The 23644-nt window shown below is 41.3% G+C and overlaps 1 protein-coding gene across 7 annotated transcripts in view; it reads left to right on the plus strand.

Moving 5' to 3' along the window:
* Positions 1 to 23644, plus strand: part of RIMS2 (regulating synaptic membrane exocytosis 2) — a 422508-nt gene that overhangs the window by 390341 nt on the left and 8523 nt on the right. For 5 of the 7 annotated variants that reach the window (XM_063131026.1, XM_063131028.1, XM_063131027.1 and 2 more), the window contains one exon: positions 22311 to 22452. In XM_063131026.1, the coding sequence (XP_062987096.1) occupies positions 22311 to 22452 (142 nt within the window). Of the gene's footprint in view, positions 1 to 8304; positions 8591 to 22310; positions 22453 to 23644 lie in introns of those variants that run through there. The other 2 variants (XM_063131024.1, XM_063131022.1) reach the window with 2 other exon arrangements.

The raw sequence follows: 23644 nt of genomic DNA on the forward strand, positions 1-23644 counted from the left end.
TGGCAAATTTGAAAAGTACAAAGTTAATTAAGCAGCTACTTTCCTTAGGAGAGAAAAATGTTCTGTATATAGCATGTCATTCTTTTTCATGTTTGCAGCTATGAATTTTAGTAACTGATTGTCTGTTGTCACTTTGCGCAATGAATTGGATGTTACCATACTGGGAAAGTTAACCTGACAACATCTAGCTTGAAATATCAGATTTGAAAGGTTGCTATTTGCATTCTGCCAGGGCCGCCATGTTTGTCTAGTGCTTACCAGGCTACCTCTGCCATCAGGACTGTCTAAACAGTGTTGCAAAAAACCCAACCTTCTTAACAGTTGAAGAATTGAAATCTATTTCGTGGCCGAAATCTAATATAGAAAAAAATTCCTTTGAGAGGACTCTGCATTCATTTGATACAAACCTGTAATAGAAAAAACTTGCATTCCCCCCCTCTTCTTCTTAGCAGTGGTTGCTAGTTGGGGTTTGGTGTGCTTAGTGCAGGGATGGGAAGTATCTTCTTGGAATACAACTCTCAACATCCCTCAGTATTGACTATGCAGGCAAGGGCAGGTGAGAATTCCAATTCAACAACATTTGTAGGGTCAGACATTTTCCACCACTGTCCCTTATCCACTGACTTGGATTTTGACCCTTTTGGTGCTCTGTAGCCACTGTGGATGCCATTTTTGTGGGGGTACCCATGGCAGGGAGTGTGCAGGTGAAAATGCACCCCAGACCTCCCAAAGCTGTACAAACCTGCTCCAATGGATCAGGGTTACAGTCTGGGGGTGCAGCTTTGTCATTGGAGATCCAAATGGCATCCAAGGGACCTCAAACGGTGCTCACAAAGTTCTCCGCTCCCTGCCCCTGTAAAAAAGGCATTTTAATTTAAAAATCTGAAAAATATTAGGGCACCAGTTCCTGTTCCTGTTCCTGAACCTGGCAGTGCATTGCTGTTCAGTGGGCAGGAAGAAAAGGAAAGAGTTGCTTCCTGGGCTCACCAATTTTCTTCTATCCACACAGAACTTTCCTCTTTGCTCTCTTTCCATTCCTCGCCTCTAGTCATGCTATTTATCTCCTCCCAACCTCTTCCCTCGCTATTTATCTCTCTTCCTTGTCCCTAGTCACTTCCTTTCCCTAGCCACGTTTTCTCCCTTCCTAGCCCCGAAACATGCCCTTTCTCTCCCTCACACACCTTTAGCTTATCGTTTCTCACCACCACCACCCCAGCCTCTAGCCTCGCTAATAATTTCACCACTTATTTTGGTCCATGGAAACCATTATGCGACTGGCCACATCCTCCATGGAAGCCATTTGTGGTGCTGCTCACAGCTGTTTCTCAAATTCCCAATTGTGATCAGTGATCCAACAAGGTTGGGCACCCTTGGAGTATAATGGATTGGAAGAGAAATCAAATTAGAATTGCATGATTGTTCAGCATATCATCGTTTAAACATTTCTACAATCCCATATTATTTAACTTTGCTTGTAATTAACTGCTAGATGCTTAAAATAGCAGCACCTGGTGAATTATCTGCAAGTCCTAGCGACTTCCAATCAAAAAGCTGATGCTCATATTTGATCCATATAGTGAACAAAACTACACTGTATGTGAGACTGTTAGCTTACTGCCAGTGTTAAATTGCATTACATTTTCTCTCCTTGAAAAGTTGATTTAGTGCTCAAGGCTCATTCTTCAGGGTAGCTACTGAATCAGTTTTTTTAAAATCATGAAAGGACACAAAATCATGACAAAACTGTTTTGAAGGAACTTGTATTATAGATATAAAGGAAGCAAAACACATTAATTCTGCATTAAGGGATATGCTTCCCCTTGCATAATACTCAAACCTTTCACTCTGCAGTAGTAAAATAGATTTAGTGGGACTGCTGTAAGATTCGAAAATTGCAGCCTGTTAAGTACAACACAAAATTACGACATAGTCTTCATTTTAAATATTTTTGAAAAATGTTTACCAGTAAACATAAGGCAATATTATGTAGATCAAAGGAACATCATTTTTGTACCAAAGTTGTTTAGAGCATAATTTTTGAGTTAGGAGTTCCTGCTTCAAATCTTGGCTTCCTCATGTACTCACTGGATATCTTAAGTATCATTTGACTCAGATCATAATCTCTGAGATGACCATAACACTTACTATATTCCATATATGCAGTTGGAATTCATATTCACCAAATTGGGTTGAAAAAGTGTGGGTGGGTATGGCCTTGTTACATCTGGTCATCGGAGAAGCTTTCTTCCAGACCATTCAGCTTTGACATTCTTAGTATCATCCACTGAGAAAGTTTTATGACATGTCCATATGTAACATGGAATTTCTACAATGAAATGCTAAATACATTCAAATGTACACATTCAACATTATTCTTATTGCTTAAAATACTTCTCTCATGTGTTCTATAGAATTAAATTAAGAAGGCAACCTGGCAGATCATCTCAGGGAAGTAGTTGTTAGTGCAACATAGCTCAGTATCTGGACTTGGTGTTCGACCTTGCAACCTTTATCATCTTACCTGTTTAACCCCTTGTATACCAGACACTGGATTCTACACAGCTATAAGTTGGATAACTTCCAGGAACTAACCTTTGTCCTTGCTGTGTTCCTTTTCTGGACCTATCTGTTCCTAATAATCCATCCCACAGGCTGTCAGTGAGTGTCATCGCTTTCACTATAGCCTCTTTCCCGGACTGGAGCCAGACCAAATAACTTGGAAGGCATAAACTTCCAGGCTCAGTTAATTTTAAGATAAGAATCCTTTAGAAAAGCTCCTTGAGAAAAGAAAACTAGGTCTGGCAGCTATTTAAGGCTAATCTCTGCAGCTGAGAGTACTCTGTGGAGAGAAAATTACTTTCTGAAGTTGCTTATACAGTCTAAAACCAATACCTTGGCAGGTTCAATTATTGGAAAAACTATAATTGCTAATTATGCATATATAGTCACTAGATAAGTGCAAAGACATCATCCCATAAGGACTTTCTGGACTAGTGAGATACATTTCCATGTATGGGTGATCAATTCCTGGCACATTTAGTGAAACTTTGTTGTTCGGCTGAAGGAGGTGGTAGCCCTCCACTAAAATGTAGCACTCAGATGGACTTTCCAGGAGCGTTACATGGGCTATCTTCAGCTGTTCTGATACTTCAGCTGTCAATCCACTCTCCCCTTTTTGGCTTCTTGAAACAGTATGGAAGGAGTGAGCAACAAAGACCTGAGCATTTGAGTGACCCATTATGAAATTTCCTGTCACTTCCGCCTGAGTGAAAATATTATTATTATTATTATTATTATTATTATTATTATTATTATTATTGAGGTGTCTTCTGCATCTTCAAATGCTGGATTGGCTGCCTTATCTCCCAAACCTAGGTAAAATCAGAACTTTACTTATTTTTTATTCAGTGTAGTAGAATATCCTGATCCTTAACAGTTTCTTCTGCTGGAACATCCTAACAAGGCATGCCACTATCATATTTTCCAATGTTACAGTGTCATAGCTGTTGTTATGTGCCATCTTAAAGATATATGTACTCTTAAAGCTGAAGGGCATTTATAGTTTGTTCTTTTCTAAAACTCACAAGTATGTGTTCAGTATTGTGACTTATTTGTGTGTCCTTTTAAGGAAAGGTGGTGACTCGATCCACTTTTTTGTTTGGTTTGTTTGATTTTGATCAAATAAATATGCAAGTTGCCTGAACCAGAAACTGAATGCTCAGCTCGGTGAAAAAATCAAACCAATTAAAAGTTCAAATAACATTGTTTTTCTATATTTGTAATGGAAATAAATTTTATATAGCTACATACTAGATCTTTGTTGCTCTGATAAGCAAGACTGAATCACTCAGCAAGGGTGACCATATGAAAAGGAGGACAGGGCTCCTGTATCTTTAACAGTTGTATTGAAAAGGGAATTTCAGCAGGTGTCGTTTGTATATATGGGGAACCTGGTGAAATGTCCTCTTCATCACAACAGTTAGAGCTGCAGGTGCCCTGCCCTCTTTTAAATCTGGTCATTCTAGTATAGCTCCTGCAGCTTTAACTGTTGTGATAAAGAGGGAATTTCCCCAGGTTCTCCATATATACAAATGACACCTTCTGAAATTCCCTTTTCAATGCAACTGTTAAAGATACAGGAGCCCTGTCCTCCTTTTCATATGGTCACCCTAACTCAGCAGCACTGTCAAATAGCATCCAAATACCAAGGCTGTGCATAACTACTCACAAGTAAGCAGGACAAGCCTCACTCAATAGCTTATTCTCAGGACCCGCTCACCCTCCACCGCAGGGGAAAGCTCTTACTTCTGATCAGCAGTTGATTGGAGATAAAAGGTTTTTCCTGCCACACGGAGGGGTATGGCTTGGGGAAGAAGTTGGCAGGCCAGGTGGGAACCTCTGCAGGCCATATTTGGCCCTCAGGCCAACAGAGGTTCCCCATCCCTGCTCTAATTCCTCAGATTATGGTTCATCTTTCCTTAAGCATGTCAGTCTGGATGCATAATTACACCAGCTATTACACGGCAAGGCAATATTTCTGATCGGGGAGATAGCTAGATACTCGCTATATAAAATATTAGTTCCTTACAGTCATTTCTTATTGACTTGAGATCCGGAACAAGAGGTTTGAAAAAAAATCTCAGTAATAACTTACTGTTGACAGTAAGACAGGGAAGACTGAGATTTTTAATTTCTGTTTAGACATGATTTTTCCCTCTACGAAGGGACTGGGAGCAGGCCTGATTTGAGCACTCTCTCTTCCCTTTCACACCAGCCATCCTTCAAGAGAGTTCAATTTCCCAATGTAAGAGGGGAGTTCATGTTTAAATAACCACAGAATCTGGTCTGAGCACTCATCTCATCCCACAGTAAGCAGATTGGGGAAGAGTAAAGGAGTAGTGGGTGAGGCTGTTTGTGAGTGTACAAGCTTGCTCCTGCTCTTTTTTGGGAAATATTCAAATAGGTTTTTTTTCAATGAAGAAAACACCAAAATAAAGTACCAAAGTCATCCATGCATAGACACCTATTTTGTTTTATATCTGCTAAGAAGCTTTCATCTGAATTTTCAGCAGCATATGGGGGTGCAAGGTGGCATACCTGTGTGCAAGGTGGTTAAGGCACAGCAAAACAGCAATTTTATATCTGTATTGATTTCTGGAAAAACACGATTTATTTATTTATTATTTATTTATTTATTACATTTCTATACCACCCAATAGCTGGAGCTCTCTGGGAGGTTCACAAAAATTAAAACCATTCAAAGTATAAAACAGTATAAAACCATAATATAAAATATAATATAAAAGCTCAACCAGATAAAAACAGCAGCAATGCAAAATTACAAATTTAAAACACCATGTTAAAATGTATTTATAGATTGTTAAAATGTTGGGAGAATAAAAAGGTCTTCACCTGGCATCTAAAAGCATATAATGTAAGGTGCCAAGCGAACCTCCTTAGGGAGCTCATTCCACAGCCAGGGTGCCACAGCAGAGAAGGCCCTCCTCCTGGTAGCCACCTGCCTCACTTCCTTTGGCAGGGGCTCCTCCATATGGGAGGAGGCGTTCCTTCAGATAACCTGGCCCCAAGCCGGTTAGGGCTTTAAATGTTAATACCAGCACTTTGAATTGGGCCCGGGCCTGGACTGACAGCCAATGAAGCTGGAAAAGGACTGGCGTAATGTGGTCTCGTCGGCCAGTCCCTGTTAGTAAGCGTGCTGCCCTGTTTTGTACCAGTTGAAGTTTCCGGACCGTTTTCAAAGGCAGCCCCACGTATAACGCATTGCAGTAATCCAAACGAGAGGTTATCAGAGCATGGATAACTGTAGCTAGACTATCTCTGTCCAGATAAGGGCGCAGCTGGTATATCAGCCTAAGCTGGTAAAAGGTGCTCTTTGCCACTGAGTTCACCTGTGCCTCAAGTGACAGTTCTGGATCCAAGAGCACCCCCAAACTACGGACCCGATCCTTTAGGGGGAGTGCAACCCCGTCCAGGACAGGGCAAACATCACCTCGCCGGACAAATGAACCACCTGCTAACAGTACCTCCGTCTTGTCTGGATTGAGTTTCAGTTTATTAGCCCTCATCCAGTCCATTACCGTGCCCAGGCACTGGTTCAGAACAGCCACTGCCTCACCTGGGTTTGATGAAAAGGAAATGTAGAGCTGGGTATCATCTGCATATTGATGACACCTCAGTCCACATCTCCGGATAACCTCCCTAAGTAGGTTTCCTAACCTACTTAGAGTTAGGAAACAAGATAATAGTTTCCTAACTCTAAGTATGTTTTTCACCCCCTTTTGTCATTTTTGATCATGTTATTTCACACTTCCAGCTCATCTGGAGTATGTAATTGAGAAAGGGTGCCATTCCCTATGTGCTTTTCCACCTCATATGCTTCAGCCAAATTCCCGCCTCGAATTCCCCTTAGTATTGACACTTTGCAAATCAGCTGTTGGGGGATATACTGTTGTGGCCACGACAATGCTCACTCGTCTGATCAATGGAGCTGTACTGACGCTCTGTCTTCAGTTTAGTTGGTTCTGAACCATGAGCCCTGGCTGTGATCCTTCAAGAAAGAATGAGTCAGAGGTGTTTAGCCATCAGTGCCAATTAGTATTTAACTTTAAAAAAGTGGCTTTGTTCACCATTGTCTTCCCCAGTACATATTGGGGGCTTTTTTGGATTTGGGTTGAGCAGAAGCCCTGTTATTTCACATGGCATAGCAGTCGGAAACACTACTGAATAAAGGAGAGTTGTTAAACTAGCATCCTTCTATTTCAGAAGAAGGGGAGACACTTTGTGTCGATGGGCATTATACACACTTATCTCTTTTCTTGGGATCTTGGGGAGATGGAAGAACAAGAGTCATGCTTAAAATATGGGTTCCTCTTCCCTAACTTAACTGTGTGGTGTTCCTAATCCCTTGCAGCCTTAGTTCTCCCAGTAGCAGTCAAATTGTGACTGTTTCTGTACAGTGGCAGAATGCCTGCAGGGGGTTTGTGAACACAAGCATTATCCATCTCCCTTCATTGTTGTTTGTCTTAGCTGTTCCAGCAAACTGCTTAGTGCCTTTTTCACCAAAAAAATCCCCATCATCAAGTTCCTGCTTGTATACTCACAGTGTTACAGACTTGATGCCTAAATGATGTTAAGATTGATGCCTCGTGTCACTCTTCTTATGGCCCTTGCTGGGGCTTCTTGGTGCTGAGTCGTGATTGGCTATTTGGTTTGGTGTGGATTACTCCAATATCCTTGGTGTGGAGGCCGATGCTGAGGGTGCGCATTGTCTCTAATGGGAGTGCTCTTATTATAATTACAGTTACCTTCAGCAAAATGAGTGCCATGCCTTTCAGAAGCCTCCTAGGTGTGTCAACAAAACCTCTGATCGCAGACCTCTGAAGGAGGATGGGAAGTAGATGATTCCACTGCAGGTCACTGGACCCTGCAGAGCCAAACAGGCAAACCCTCCTCCCCACACACACCTGCCAACCTGCAGGGAAGCAAGGCAGGGGGAGGGTTGTACACTGCTGCTTGAGGGCACTCAGGGCACACTCAAGCAACAGTGCAATTGGCCATTCCTCCATCCACCCAGGCCCTTCTTACAAAAAGCCAGTGTGTGGGGAGGGCAGGGGGGAGCTGGGGGGGGGTCACTTGAAGATACTCAGTTCCCAGTCTACTCCTCACCAGCCCTTCCCTTGGGAAAGCAAAGGCGTGTTTGCCATCATTGCTTGAAGGCATTTGGGTAATGCCAGCGGGGATGTTGGGTGCTGGCACTTGGAAGTGCTTGGAGTGTCTTCTGGCACACTCCCCACTGGCCCTTTCATTGAGAAAGGCTGGTGGGGGGGACTTGCCCAGAGAGCTGGGAGCTGGCCAAACTGGCAGACCTTTGTTATTACGTAAGGTAGGCTTGACAGCCTGCAGAGATACAAAGTTTGCAGACCTTCCTGTGCAAAACTAGGTTGTCAGCAGTTATTACGAACGCTTCTCCTCCTGGCCGTGAAACCGGCGAGAAGTCAATATTTATTACAGCCATTCGGGGAGGAAGCATGTGAGCTGCACATGTCCCTGCCTTTGGCGCCCTCCTCCCCCTTGCAATGTTTGCCAGCCAGTCCGGCACAGGGACAGGCTCTTGCGAGGGCAGCCATTCCGGGGAAGAGCGACCTGGAGAGGGCAGCCGGGCTGGCTGCTGATTGGCCGCGCTGGAAGCGGAGGCAGCGCCCCCGTTCGTCAGAGCCAAGCCGGAGCGCACTGAACGACCGCTGGGCTCCGGGGGAACGTCGGGCGCCGTCAGGATTGGTTTTGTGGAGGAGCAGAAAAGTTGGGCTCGGCTTCGCGCACGGAGCTCCCCGAGGAGCACCTGCGGCCGCCGCCGAGACGCCTCGCTGCTTGTTGTACCGCGCCAAAAGCAGCAGCGGCAGGGCTAAGTCCGGCGACGGGATGGGGAGGCAGAGCGCGGGCGGGGGACGCAGCATGCAGCGCTCGCCGAGCCGGAGCAGCCTCTCTGCCTCCTTCGAGGCGCTCGCCGTTTACTTCCCCTGCATGAATTCCTTGGGGGAAGAGAAGGAAGAGGCGAAGAAAGGCGGCGGAGGTGAGGCGCAGACTTGGCGGGAAAACGTGGGCGGAAGGCAGGCGAGGGGGCGGCCGTGTTCGTGCGTAGCCTCACTCACCCTGCCTGGCGCGGAGGAGAGGGTCTCTGGAAAGTAAAGGGCTGGAGCTTCCTCCAGAGAGGGCGGGAGGACGGGAGCCCCCCTCCCTGCCCAGGAGCCCAAGCATTGGTCGGTTCCCCCCAAACCCAGGCCAAATTCGCATTGGACTTCGCCGGAGTGAATGCTAACATTGCCCGTGTCATTAGTTCGTGCAGACCTTTGGAAGTGTTTCTTTTCTGTGCGGTTAAATTGGCAAAGGTGCTTTGTGTGCGTGCTGCTCTCGCAATTGAGTGTCCTAAAATCGTTACTGTGAGGAAGGTTTTCAAAGTACTGAAAGTAATTTACTACACACTGCAAAATCGCAAGCAAAGTCAAGCACTTTAAAATGCCATGTGTTTGGGGATATCTTTGATAGCCTCAATTTAAAGAAGCCTTTTGTTTGATTGAACAGTTAACAATTAAAATGTAACTCTTTGTTAATCACTACTAATACGGAGTCTGCATATGTACTGTTAAGTTGCACTGACAAGAGTTAAAAGATTATCTCCTTGTTCTTACACTGAGACAAAAACCTGTTTTTACACGAAGAAGCAGTTCCAAGAAGTTTCTAATAATAGTACAGTTATAAGAATTTTATCATCATCATCATCATCTCTATAGTGCTTTCTGAATGTTGAGAACATTTTAGTAGTTCTTGCAATGCTCTAAAATTGTGGTCTTCAACTGGTCCAGGCCTAAGACCCACCTTGGATTCCCAACCTGCAAAATGCTCTAAACCACTTGTCAGTATAATGATGATGATGTATTTATTTATTTAAATAAATAAATCCGCCTCTCTCTCTCTGGATTGCAGGTAGGAGAGTAAACCTGAGTTCCTAAGGCCACCTGTTGTGTAAATGGCTGAAATGAGATTTGAACAAAAACTTCCCAGCTCACACTCTAAGAGTGCAATCTTAACCATGACAGAACTGTTTTTAAACTGTTTTTATATATTTTATTGCTGTAAGCGGCCTTGGGAGGGCTTAGGCCCTGAAAGGCGGCCAAGAAAATAATAATAATAATAATAATAAAATAAATGAGCTCCATTGTATTCATTGGGGCTTCCTCCCAGGTGTGTGCATTGGATTGCAGCCTTAGCTACTACACTAGCTCTATAGGCCTATTCTAAATATATTCTTTACCAGCCACTGTATTCTCACATGACTCTGGTGATAATTCTGCTCTGCTCACTTACCCTGGGATGAAAGAGAAACAAGTCAAGAGCTCCATAGCATGTTGTTTCATACGCTCATTCAACTCATTTCAGTCTCTGCTTCACCAAACATGTGTCAACAAATCAGAGGTAAGACTGATTTCATGGGCTGCTGTTCCAGAGCAACTATCTTGTAAAAAGACCCTTACTGATGCAGGATTTTGATGCTTTAGCTACAAATAAGTTATGAAACCATAAAAATAATGTGTATAGAAATAGATCAGTGGAGGCTTGTGGCTTCAATTTTGGTGGGGTTGTGAATCTGTTCTGGGTTCCAGTCACTACCAGCCACAGCTTTAAAGGAGCTATCCAAGGTGCAGAATTTATTTTGAGGATAGGCTGGTCCTGACTGAAACCCAGAATGGATTCACAGCCCCACCATGATTGGAGCCACCAGCCCTTACTGAAATAGATGTATTTAAGACCAATATATAAACACAATGTAAAATACATTAATAGTACACTTCTGAAATTTTATTTATTACATTTACCCCATCTTTCCTCCATGGAGTACATGGCTGTTTCCCCACCTGCAATGTTAGCCTCAGAAAACGTCCAGGACAGCTTACAACCTATATAAAACACAGTACACCACATAAACAATATTAAAATAACGGCTCTAATAACAAATATATTAAAAATTACAATAAAACAATCAATACAATTAATCAAAATATAAATCGAGCACTTGCTTATATCCCCAAAGCCTGTACAAATAAATAGGTCTTTAACTGGTGCCTATATGACAATAGTTTTATACTTCCGCCAAGAGAGCTTTGGCTATGGGGCGGTATAGAAATATAATAAATGAAATGATATGAAATGGAACAGCTTGGGAACAGCTGAATCTGTACTGGAGGAAAGTTCCATAGCCAGGACTTTATTTGCATTTGTGAAGCCCTCAACTGTCTGCAGTCAGAAATATCTCATGTATATTCAAAGTTTGGCATGTGCTGGAAGGCTGTTTAATATAAGTGAATTGCCCCTGAACAGAAGCGTTCTCATTAGATTTCAGCTAATGCCAATTGCAAACTTTGCAGATTTGAAGAGCATCTTATGAACTAGATGGTGTCTGTGTGCAGGTGGCACTTAAGTGTTTACCCCACTGCTTGTTCTGCTGCCTAATAATGAAGTGAGTAAGGGACTGGTTTCCCCACCCCATCCCAGATCTATTGCAAGGATGAGAATAAATATTTTGCATTAACATTTGTTTTCAGTTTATCTCCAATCTCTTTAAAAGTGGGATAAAGCTCAAAAAGCATGGGAGACACTCCGGAGGTTGACAACATCATGTAAAGGACCCATAAATGCCCATGAGTGGCCAATCAGAAGTGTTCAATAAAATACCCCTGAACACAACACATAGGTTGCATCTACCAAAAGATGCCAGTAGGTTTGCTGGCATGTATAAAACCACCTGTTTCAGCAGAAACATGATCTATGTTGCTTACACATATTATTGCTATTGATTCTACAACATACTCAAATAAAGCAGATGGATAGCTTCTGAAAGTAAATGGAAGATCACATCTTTTGAATGCTCTCTCATATGCGAAAAACATCCTGCATGCACATCAGACTCACACAGTGTGTGTGTGTGTGTGTGTGTGTGTGTGTGTCAATTAGGACTCTTTTCCCTGAGATATAAACCACACAGTCAGGGTGTGGTTCATACATGGGACCTGATTTCTGAAGTAATATAGCCCCACAGCCTTTTTCTTAATGTGTAGATCTGTGTAGATACTGTATAGCTTATGAATGGGGTTAGGACCTGATTTTACAAGCATATGTCTCTTATAGGTATGTGACTTGATTGTTTTATACGTGCCATAGGTAGGACTCCGATGTCAACTGTGATTTTGCTTGTAAAATTGTGGGTTTTTATTACTTCTTTTCTGGTTGTCCCTGAAGTCTGTTGCATCAGAACAAGATTATGTGGGGAGATTGCCAATAGATGTTGTCTCCAGCAATTGGTCAAAAGCTCCTCAGTATTTAAAGGTGTAATCCTATGCATGTTTAGACAGAAAAAAAATCGTACACATCCCAGCATTCCCCACCCAGCATGACTATCTGGTGAATGTTGGGAGTTGTAAGACTTTATTCTGTCTAAACATGCATAGGATTGTACCCTAAAAACAGCAAGGTTATTTTTCTGCTAAAATGCAGATCAACTTTGCTTCCTCTCTGCTTTACAGATTGCTGATTCAGACAACAAATTACAACAGGAAAGTGTTATGCTGCCTGAGTGAGATCTAGTGCTGGATGCTCCAGAATCTGCCTAAATATAGCTCAGCACTGTCATGCACATTGCTATCTGGCTGTTTTCACCCATCTCTCTCATATTGTGAAATGGACTTTAAATGCTGAGGGACAGAAGTGCCTGAAGGGTTTTATCGAAAGATTTTCACACATATAAGCATTGAATATTTTCTTTTCAGCCAAAATCATGCAGTAAAGAGGTGCTGGTTTTAAATGATGTAAGGAGGTTATTAAAAACTGAAGTCCTTTCACACACATTTATCTGTGAAAAACAGAAGCTAAATTTGGACAGCAGGTGAGAGCATTGTGACATCCCTTAAGGTCTGCCTTGGGGGGGAAATAGGCCTTAAACTGGGTCAGATGTGCACAGCCTAGTACTGAATAGCCCAAATTTTCAAAGTTGCTGCTCTCTAGATGGTTTGGACCACAAGTCCCAGCATGCCAGACCATTGGCCATGCTGGCTAGGGTTGATGGGAATTGCAGTCCAAAACAACTGGAGGGTGCCAAGTTGGGAAAGACTGGGGTTGCTATCTCACTCTAGGTCAAAATTTCTCTCATTAAATCCTAACAAAGTTTAGGTTTTCAGTAGATTTGGTACCTTGGATTTTGCACATGCAAACAGCTCACTGTTCCATGCTGTATCATGGGGTACCACAAAGGGCAGATTTAAAGATCTGTGACTATATGTGGAGGTAAGTACTGGATACCACTGTGTCTGACTACACAAACCAAAATATGAAGCTACAGATCTGTGAGACATATTTGCAATAGCCATTCACAAGCACCTATTGCTATTAAAATACAAACCTTGGCACACCTGCACAGGAAGGATACGACTACTTTCTGTCCTTTAATCCCAATAGGATTTCATGTGCTAAGCGGTATCCCACAGGTATAGAGATGTGAAGGCCTTGAAAAATTATTAAAAAACCCAATTTTCCCCATTTTTCCAGAAAGCCTTTGTTTTTTCCTGAAAAACGGGAAAAATTGAAGAAAAAATGGTCTATGGGATGTTTTATTTTAGCATGATGAATAAAATATTTAAGACAAGGTGTTCAGATATTTACTTCTCCACATGATTTCTAAAAACTGTACAGTATTAGATTATTACAATTTCTATGCACCGAGAACAAGCAAGTCCTAGATTGCAAATTGAGACTACAACTCTCAAATGCAAGAACAAGATGCATTTCTGCCTCCAGGGGGCACTGCCACTGAAGCAGAGACTGAAACTGATAGTGATAGCTATAGCTCAGGAAATGAGTCTGATTAAATTTCATGCATATTCATTGAATCTTAGTCCCTCCTTTTTCTCAGTTCTTTTTTATTGGAATGGGTGCTTTATGTCCGCTTGACACTGCGGAGGACTAGCAGAGACATAAATAATTTTCTTTGTTACTAATGGTTTCCTCTGTTGTTTTAAATTATTTTTTGCCTGCTCCTTATAAACTGGCAAAACCAAAGAGGTTCCTTACAGTTCAGATGTTTCTAACAATTCAGGAGTTTGTAGCTCCATTTGTTACCAAAAAGGTTAAAAAAAATTAAAAAGTAAATTGTTTGTAATGTTTGAATACACTACTTTTAATATACCAAATGTAATAATTTTATGCCAAACGAACTTGGACATAATTACATTTTATGTTCCTAAAGTAACAAAGTGACTTTCAATCTGTAAAAGTGCTAATATTGCATTATTTCAATTTTTCCAAAAAAAATATATCGTCCCTCCCCCCGGAAAAAAAGTGGTTTTTTTTTCATGGCTTCAAAATTTCTGGAAATTTTACATCTCTACACAGGTATCATCTAGTGTTGTAGTTTTTCTGGAAAAATTCAAATTATGCTAATTTGCATAAGGTACCATATTTCTTCGATTGTAAGATGCCATCGATTGTAAGACGCACACTAATTTCAGTACCACCAACAGAAAAAAAAACCCTAAGACACACCCACGATTCTAAGACGCACCCCATTTTTAGAGATGTTTATATGGGGGGGAAAGTGTGTCTTCGAATTGAAGAAATACGGTAGTTTGCATTGGAATGTGCCCTCAGCACCTTCTGAAATCACCCCAAGAAGAAACAGGACCACCATGGAAACAGTGCCTCCAAGTCCTAACCCAGTCAAGTGGTCCAGAAGGACAATGATTGATAGTATCAAAAGCCAGCAAAATCAACAGACACACAATCCTCCCCCTGTCCAGTTCTCAGTATAGATCATCCACCAAAGTAACCAAAGCAGTTTCTGTCCCATAACCAGACCTGAAGTCAAACTGAAATGGATCTAGATAATACAGCTCATTTAAGTAAACCTGGAGCTGCAGCACTTTGCCCAAGAATTAATTATTTGTGACTGGGAAGACTCCACCCCCACCCTGAGATCATTCTTACTACCTCAGGAACGACGACTGAGAGGTAGGTGGTACACCAGCATAATCTCTCTTCTGTCCCAAACACCACCTTCAAATACACATTCTCAAACCCTGAATACTGAAGGATAGGGCACCTGGTCGGGGAGGTGGATAGAACCACAACAGACCACTGCAACTCCACTTCCCTGCCCCCACCCACAGGTCTTGTCTGCTGAGTCATGGAGAACCCAGGTGGGGAAAGCTGGGTGGCTGTTGTTTCCCCATTCAAGAAACCTGATATTGAGCAGCAGTACTGTCAACCCAGGGGGGAGGGGGGGTCTGTCATCAAGGCCACTCAGAGACTCTCTGGGAGTACCCAATATCCTGTTGCATTGTCTTCACTGATAACGACTGGGCTTCCTCCACACCCCCACTATATCTCTCTGCTGTCATGAATATCGTCTCTTGGATCCATCACACATGCATCGACAACTATTGCCTTGTTGCCTTATTCCTCTAAACAAATAATCCCATTGAGTTTTCCTCTGTACCTTGCAAACCTTATGTCCTTGGTCTGGGGACCCCTTCAGCCTCCATTCACCCTACCTGCTTTTAAGTATATGACCCTAGTCATACTTAACAACATGATTAATTTGTGACATGAAACCCCATGTTGGAAGTTCACTGATGTCATTGGATAGGTTGTGTATGAAAAGCTCTAATGCACGATATTGTACACTCACTCCTAGTACTGTATAATGACTATGCAAAGTATATTGTTTAAATTAGAGATAGGTGAAGGTATGAAGATAGAAGAGATCCATGTGGTACTATGAACAATTTTATATGTGCACTGTTGTGCTTTATATCATATTCTTAAAATGTGTTTACAAATAAAACTAAGCTAAGTTAATATGAATTAGCTTTAAGGAAAAGGTAAACAAATGTAGCCATTTATTTCTTCCTTTTGTGTAAACCTCTGTAATACATCTTTAGATATGCCCATCATACGTGTTGTGTGGACAACCTAAAAATGTACTGTGCAGAGATGTAAAATTTCTGGAAATTTTGAGGACATAGGAAAAAAACAAATTTTGGGGGGGGGAAATGAAAAATAAGCAGTACTTTTTTTAAAGCACTCTTTCAGGTCTAAACTCATTTTGTTGCTTTAGGACAGCCTTCCCCAACCTGGTGCCTTTTAGGTATTTTGACTTCATTTCCCATCAGCCTCAGACATCATGGCCAGTGGTCAGGAATGCTAGGCACTGTAGTCCAAAACATCCAGAGGGCACCAGGTTGGGGAGGGCTGCTTTAGGAACATAAAGCAGCCTTTCTGTTTCTAAAGTTATTTTCTGTAAAAGTTAGATTTCTCATAAAATTATCATTATGTTAAATGTTTAATTAAAAAAATTAAAATTAAAATCAAAAAATGTAATTATTGTCTGACCAGATTAGAACTACATTAAATGACTGCTACACCATGTAGCCTCGTATGGCGCAGAATGGTAAGCGGCAGTTACTGCAGCCAAAACTCTCCCCACGGCCTGAGTTCGGTCCCAGCGGAAGCTGGTTCTCAGGCAGCTGGCTCAGGTCGACTCAGCCTTCCATCCTTCTGAGGTCGGTAAAATGAGTACCCCGCTGAGTACCCAGCTAGCTGGGGTAAACGTAACTGCGACTGGGGAAGGCAATGGCGAACCACCCTGCTACAAAGTCTGCCAAGAAAACGTCAGAGAAAGCAGGCGTCCCTCTAGGAGTCAGCAATGACTCAAGTGCTTGCACGAGAGGTTCCTTTCTCTTTTCCCTTACACCATCTATACAGGACTGTACAGAAGTAAACCCAAACTGCCATGAATGTCAAGAATGCACAATGGTGACTCTATTCACATGTTTGGAACCTAGGCATAAATGTCTACCAACAAAATATACTTTAGATCAATACTTTTAATAAGAAATGAAAGAATTAACTATGCTGGGTATCTTATAAAGAGGATTAGAAATAAATTTATTTCCAGTCATTTTATATCTCTAGTTTCCCCCCTACAAGTGGTATTGCATAGTTTTTAGAAATTGAGGGGGGGGGGGAAATAAGGCTTGGATAAAAATAGGTAACTACTTTGGGATTGTCTATACTGGGGAGGATCTCGCGATATGCTGATCATGAGAACCTCCCCTATGTCCACATATGGTGTGCGACATCCAGGGAGGAAGGAGGATGTTGCGCCTGCCAGTTTTTTGTTTTACTGAAGATGAGCACATGAGCGCTCCAATGAAAAGGTAAATTAAAAAAACACACCACCCACTCTCGTCCCCCCCACTCCACCCTCAATGGGCACGGGGTGCCCTGTTCCCGGCTCCTCGCGTTTACTGGGACGGCCGCCCACACGATCCCATGGGGAAAAACAGGCTAAAAGTGGACGCACAGGGATGATCCCCGGGATAAGGCATGGTGTAGACATACCCCATGTGTTAAATTCTAAAAGAAAACATTGTGTAATCCAAACCTGTTTAATTTTTCCCATTTTTTTTTGGTGGGGGACGACGACAAAACAGTATCCAGAAAAAAGAAGGATGTTTTTCTCCTGAATTTTTCTGGTTTTTTTTCCAGGCCTTCACTTCTCTGTGTGACTTAACTTCCAATATATTGCCTGCATTACCCACTTACCCATGACAAAAGCTATTTCCTGAATATGCTTATATGGCTTAGTAAATTCAGTTCACACGCCACTACATAACTGGTCCAGGTCAATATTCTGGCTGCAGTATTGTGGACTGTCAGAAGTTTCCAAACACTTTTCAAAGGAAGTATCATGAAGAGTATGTTACAATAGTCCAAATGGGATGTAAGCAAGGACAATTGTTTTGCCACTGCCACCACTGTAATTCTGCAGCTTGCATTGTCAGTGCAGCCCTAGGAGAGAAAGTGGTCCAGCCAGGGGATTAAAATTAACCCCCAGAGCCCCTGAAGCCCATCCCTGCTCTAAATAGTCTTTTGCATCTTTAGAACACCAGTGGAATCGAGCTAGATCAGACCAAAGGCCTGTTTAGTACAGCATTCCTTTTCCTACAGTCGCCAGCTACCCATGGGAAGCCCTCAACAGGACAAGAAAGTAAAAGCCCTTTCCCACACATGCTGCATTTGAAGCCGGATGTAGTACATAGCCATTGTGAGTAGTAGATATTAATAGGCCTATTCTCCGTGTATTCATATAACCTAATTTTAAAGCCATCTAATCTAGTGGCCATCACTACATCTTGTGGCAGCTAACTCCATTGGTTAACTGTGCACTAAGTGAAGCACTTCCTTTTGTCTTTCCTGAATTTCCCACCAACCAGCTTTATGGATAACCCTAGATTTTAATGTTACAAGAGAGGGAGAAAAAGTATCTGTGTTGTTCCTGCCCAGGTCCCTCCTTTCTGTTTCTACCTCAGAAACTGAGAAGCAAACCCCCTCAGGAATGCCTGCTTTCACTTGGATCAGTTGTCCCCACTGACACCCAAGCTTCAGCCCTTTCCCTCTCTCTGGGTTCCAGAGACACCCAAAATGCCTTATTGGTTCCCTCAGCCCAGTACAGGAGAATTAACAAAGAAATAGATTTAATAATGGTAGAGTAATACCTCAGTCAACACATGGGAGTTTGTATTTTAAAACACACAGAGATTTATATAAAATACAAAGAGATATATGTTATTAATATTAATCAGTGCTTGGTCCTAAATTCCTATACCTCTTCTAACATCCTATACACAAACCCCATTAACTAGACGTTGCTTCTTCAACCCCTAAGTTCCCATTGACTAACTATCAGATCTCCCTTTATAGAACCTTAGAATCCATACACAAGCCCCTCCCACCTTTCATCACACTCTAGCATACAACCCTATCTTACCGAGGTTACACTTAACCATGTAAGCATATACACTACAGTAACAGGCATATGTTGGAGTATCCCTACTCAATTTCTCCATACCATGCCTGATTTTGTCTGCCTCAGTCATTTCAATCCCTACTTGCCTTTTTTCTAAAATAAAAAGCTCCAAATATTGTAATCTTTCCTTGTAGGGGAATTGCTCCAGCCTCGATCAGAATGGGAGTTTGGTGTAACTTACTCCATATAAATGTGCATAGGGTTACAGCCTAAGGTTAGTAATAAAATAGCCACTATTTATTTGCTCAGCTGAAATGTATTTATTTATTGCAAATTGACCTACAAGGATGAGATACAACAATATTAACCTATGGTTTGAAAAAGAGCTTGTTGGGACTGAAAGATTTGTATCTTCCAAAATATATTTTTCAGGACAGAGATTAACTTCAACTATCTCCTCTTTCTCATATTCTGAAAACAGTGACTACGGCAACACTACAAATATTTTCATGGCGAGAGAGCTATTGTGGTTTTATCTTTCAAAAACAGAAATCTGGGACAGATGTCAGTGAGAGTTTAGCAGTTGAATATTAAGGGTATAAAATATTAAGTCATGCTCTTCTTGTCATGCTCCAGTTATATATAATAGACTATATCACCACTTCTCACGCATTGAAGTTTTACATACCTTCCATAAGAAAGTGTTTCCTAACTAAATATAGTCACAAGTTCTCTCCTGTATTGTACTTTACGCTGCAAGATCTGAAAAATTCCAGATGTACCAATTTGGATATGTATCAAACCTGATTTACATCATAGAAACTGTGGGCACGTCTTATTTCCTCTCAGCAATATAAATTACTCAGGATTTAGGACTGGTTCTGTTTTTCATTAATATTGCCACTCTTTTGGAAGTACAATGATAAACCTATGGACATGGTTTTATCACTCAGATTAGAATTTTATAAATATTCAGAATAATATTTACCATTTAAATAGCACTTTAGTGTATTCAGAGTACTTAATTCATGTGAAGCATATGGTTCCGCAGAATATTGCAGGAGCAACTCCATGATTTGAGTGACAGGAATGATGGAGGACTTCACTCTCCTGTCAATAGGAGATATTGATAGAAATGTGTAAAGAAAACAATGGGAGAAATGTCAACCAACATAGGAAAGAACAAGAAGTGAGGGTCAATGTTTTGTTATGAAGCATTGTAAAATCAGACAAGTTTATGAATTAAAACTTAGTTTTATATGAATGAATTTATACCAATGTTTACAATCTTTAAGTTGTGCCACAGCTTTCTCCTATGAAGAGATAGTGACCTGATCTGCACCATGGGTTGTTAGAAATGCAGCTGGAATATGCATGCTGGTTCCTGTGCACCAGCTTCTGCTGCGATAAACAATCCAGGGACACCCCATCCATAGGTTGTTTACTTGACATCCAAACCTGGAACTCTGAATTCAAACTGGTTAAATGGCTTCAAACTCTGGGTGACTCTCACCAACAACCCAGAGTTACAGGTTCAGGCATCCCCGGGTTGTTTTTTTATCGTGGAAGCAGATGGACACAGGTGAACCAGTGCTCCCATTCAGTCTTGCTGCATTTCTAACAACCCACAGTTTGCTAACTGGGTTATTGGTGATGTGCAAACTGGGGCCATAGCTAGATCTAAGGTTTATCCCTGGATCGTCCAGGGGTCAAACCTGTTCATCTAGGTGACACACAGGGGATCCAGTGCTCAGGCAGGGGCGAACCCTGGATGATCCCAGGATAAACCTTAGGTCTAGCTGTGGCCTGAGTCAGTATGTAGGATTGTTGTGTATTTATAAAGCACCATCAGTGTGCGTAGCACTTCACCGAGTATAAGAGAAGAGGTCCTGTCCAGGGGAGCCTTCATCAGAGGAAGAGGAGGAACCTGGAGGCAGCAGTAACTGAGGGAAGCAATGTGCAGTTGCTTCAGTTACACTGCTTTGGCTTTGCTATAAGCTCATTTACACTGGTTAAACGGGATTGACAGTTGCATATGCAATTACATGCATTGGTGTCAACTAGTAGAGTCATATTAGAACAAGCTGCTTGGGTTTTCTTTTATCTTTCATTTTTGTCCAGTTTTGCCTAGCATCAGTGTTCATTAAATATTTATAATACATAGAATTTGGACTGAAAAAATATAACAACCTAACTTACTTTCAAATGGGGCAGCTGTGCTAGTCTGTAGTATGAAAACAAAAAGAGTCTGTAGCATGTTAGAACGATGGCTCCCCCCCCCCCGCTCCACCATATCTTGTGTCTATCCATTCCTGCAACTGACGAAGAGGGTTTAGCCCACAAAAGCTCATGTTAGTAGTAAAACACTGTTAGCCTTTAAAGGGTCACAGCTTCTTTTTGATGACCTACTTTGACATCTTGGAAATTTAAAATTGAGCTTAACTTGTAAAGTTTGGAAATAAATTCTTGAATGTCTTGTTAATCAGTTGGTTCCAAACAGCTGTTTACACAATCAAAATGAATTTCCACTCATATTTGTCGTATCTTGTATTTCAACCAATTTCTTCGTCCCATCCCATCTCTTTCGCTGACTCAGCAGCTGCTTTTGGGTATCAGGAAGGACTGAAGTGGGAAGGAGGAAGCAGGCAAGCCCTATATTGGAGTAGGTGGCCTGGCATCCTTCAGATGTTTTGGATTACAACCCCCGCTAGCCTCAGTTAGCATGTCCAATAGTCAGGGATGTGGAGATTTATAGTCCAAAGTATCTGGAGGACACTAGGTTGCCTGCCGGTGCACTCCATCATGCAGAATTCATTAAGTTATTTTAGCATTTAAATTTTTGTTTCGTTTTGCTGATTCTATATTGTCATTACTTCATTTGAGAGTATAATGTTCATATGTATCAGAACAGATTTAAAGCATTTTTCACTATTCTAAAAACTGTAACAAACTGACTCTAATGACTTCTAGTTTTTGTACTCTGTGTGTGTGTGTGTGTGAGAGAGAGAGAGAGAGAGAGAGAGAGAGAGAGAGAGAGAGATCAAGTAGTCTTCCTTTATAACATCTGCAAGTATCTGAAAGTATTAAAACCTGATGTCTGCATTAGGAAACATGAATTAATACATTCATCCTTGCAGTACCATTACAGGTTTAATTATTATGATAAACTTCACTTAAATATGATTATTTTAGCTTCAAAAATTCTTTGAAACAGTAATGATATAGAGCAGTTTTGGAATGGGGGACATGGGGGGAGGTGGAATCTGTTGCATCAGCCCATTCGTTTTAAATGTTATTGAGGACATAGAAGAGAATCTATAATACAAGTGAAGGATTGAAGTGACAAGTAGCAAGTTGATATACTATATCTTACTTCACTGTCATTTTGTAGCTTCCAATGACTAGGTAACACATGATTTCCTGAACATTGCCACTAAATATTTAAGAGTAGTCCAAATCTAAAATCTATCTAAAATCTATATGTAGCATAAATTAAACTATAAAGTATTGCAACATTTTACATAATGTGTAATTTACATTACATAAATACAAACCAAATATGATAGTACCTACAATGGCTGCCATGATAGGCTTTGTATAGATGATGTTTCTTTGCAATTGATCTTATTCAAGCAGTTATTTTCATGCACAAAGTGCAAATCTTGTTGCCTGCATGAATTTAATATATTTTGAGATCAGGCTTTTATATTTATATGTCTGAACTGCCATTGAAAGCAATAAATTATAGGACTGGTATATTTTACGTATTTATGATGTTGTCCTCATTTGCACAGGGGTGCATTTATGTGTTTCTTTAAAAAAATGATTTATGTAAAACCAGACATGGTATGGATTTGTTTGATTATATTCTCTTTCAGGTTATTTCTGTTTCTTTCAGAGATTTGATGCAACTAAGCATTTTGTAATATTTCTTTAGAAGCAGGTGGCAAAAAGTTAAAGAGCACAGTTCAGAGAAGCACAGAAACTGGGTTGGCTGTGGAGATGAGAAACTGGATGACGCGTCAAGCCAGCCGGGAATCCACAGATGGCAGCATGAACAGTTACAGCTCTGAGGGAAAGTAAGTCTGAGGCATTTGTTATGAACTTGTTGATCCTAAAATTCAATAAAAGAAATAAAGGCCTGTTCGGTACCACAAGATGTAGAGAGGGCCACCAATTTGGATGGCTTTAAAAGGGGGTTAGATAAATTCCTGGAGAAGAAGGCTATCAAGGGCTATTAGTCCTGATGGCTAAGTGCTACCTCCAGTAGCAGAGGCAGTAAGCCTATGTACACCAGTTGCTGGAGAACATGGGTGAGAAGGTGCTGTTGCACTTGTGTCCTACTTGTGGGTTCCTGGTCAACATCTGGTTGACCACTGTGTGAACAAAATGCTGGACTAGATGGATTAGATTGGTCTGAACCAGCATGGTTCTTATGTTTTGTCATTCTGGGCTTTCCTGTAGTGGGCATGCACATACTGGAACTCCAGCTGGAAATATACAGTGAATATATGTGTGTGCTTTATTTATATGGAGAACAAAGCATGAGAAGCAAAAGTTATGGAGATTCCATGGGACTTCCTTGTTACATGTTTTGGGAGTAGCTTGGTTTGGGCCTGTATTTCTTTCTTTCAACCAGTGAGACTCTAGATATAACTCAAATCAGATCTATCTGAGCTCTGTCGTATAGGAAATTGGAAAGTACATTTTTCTTAAACACTAGTTACTACTGTTTGCCTAATAAATTAATGATGAATTGGCTAGTTATTTTTACAGCACAAACCTCCGTGTGTTTGCTCAAAAGTAAATCACACTATGTTCAGTGGGGTTTATTCTCAGCTAAGCATACATAGAATGGCAGCTGTAATCTCTTTTTATCTATGAATGATTCTGATCCTAAGCATATTAATTTTTAAAGTAGATGTCATTGGTTTTAATGGGGCTTATTCCCATATGTATCTGCCTTAACATCACAGCTGCACACTTCAAGTAGCATGATAATAAACCTTTCTGCTTCCAGTGGCAATGACTATCATAATACAGTGGCGTACGGGATGTCAGTTTTTTTTAAAATTTCTCACAAGTAGTTTGTAGCAAGTGCACACATACACTCCTTGTATGTATATTATACGAGCCTTTCATCTCTCATTGAGGCTTCCAGCGTTGAATATAGATGAACATATTTAATCCGTTCTATAAAGTATTTGCTTGCTTTCATAGGGCAGGATCCAGAGAGCCTCTTACCTGAGTAGTAGGCACTTCTGCTTGCAC

This window comes from Elgaria multicarinata, chromosome 7 (assembly GCF_023053635.1).
Source record: "Elgaria multicarinata webbii isolate HBS135686 ecotype San Diego chromosome 7, rElgMul1.1.pri, whole genome shotgun sequence".
In the NCBI taxonomy this organism is placed as follows: domain Eukaryota; kingdom Metazoa; phylum Chordata; class Lepidosauria; order Squamata; family Anguidae; genus Elgaria; species Elgaria multicarinata.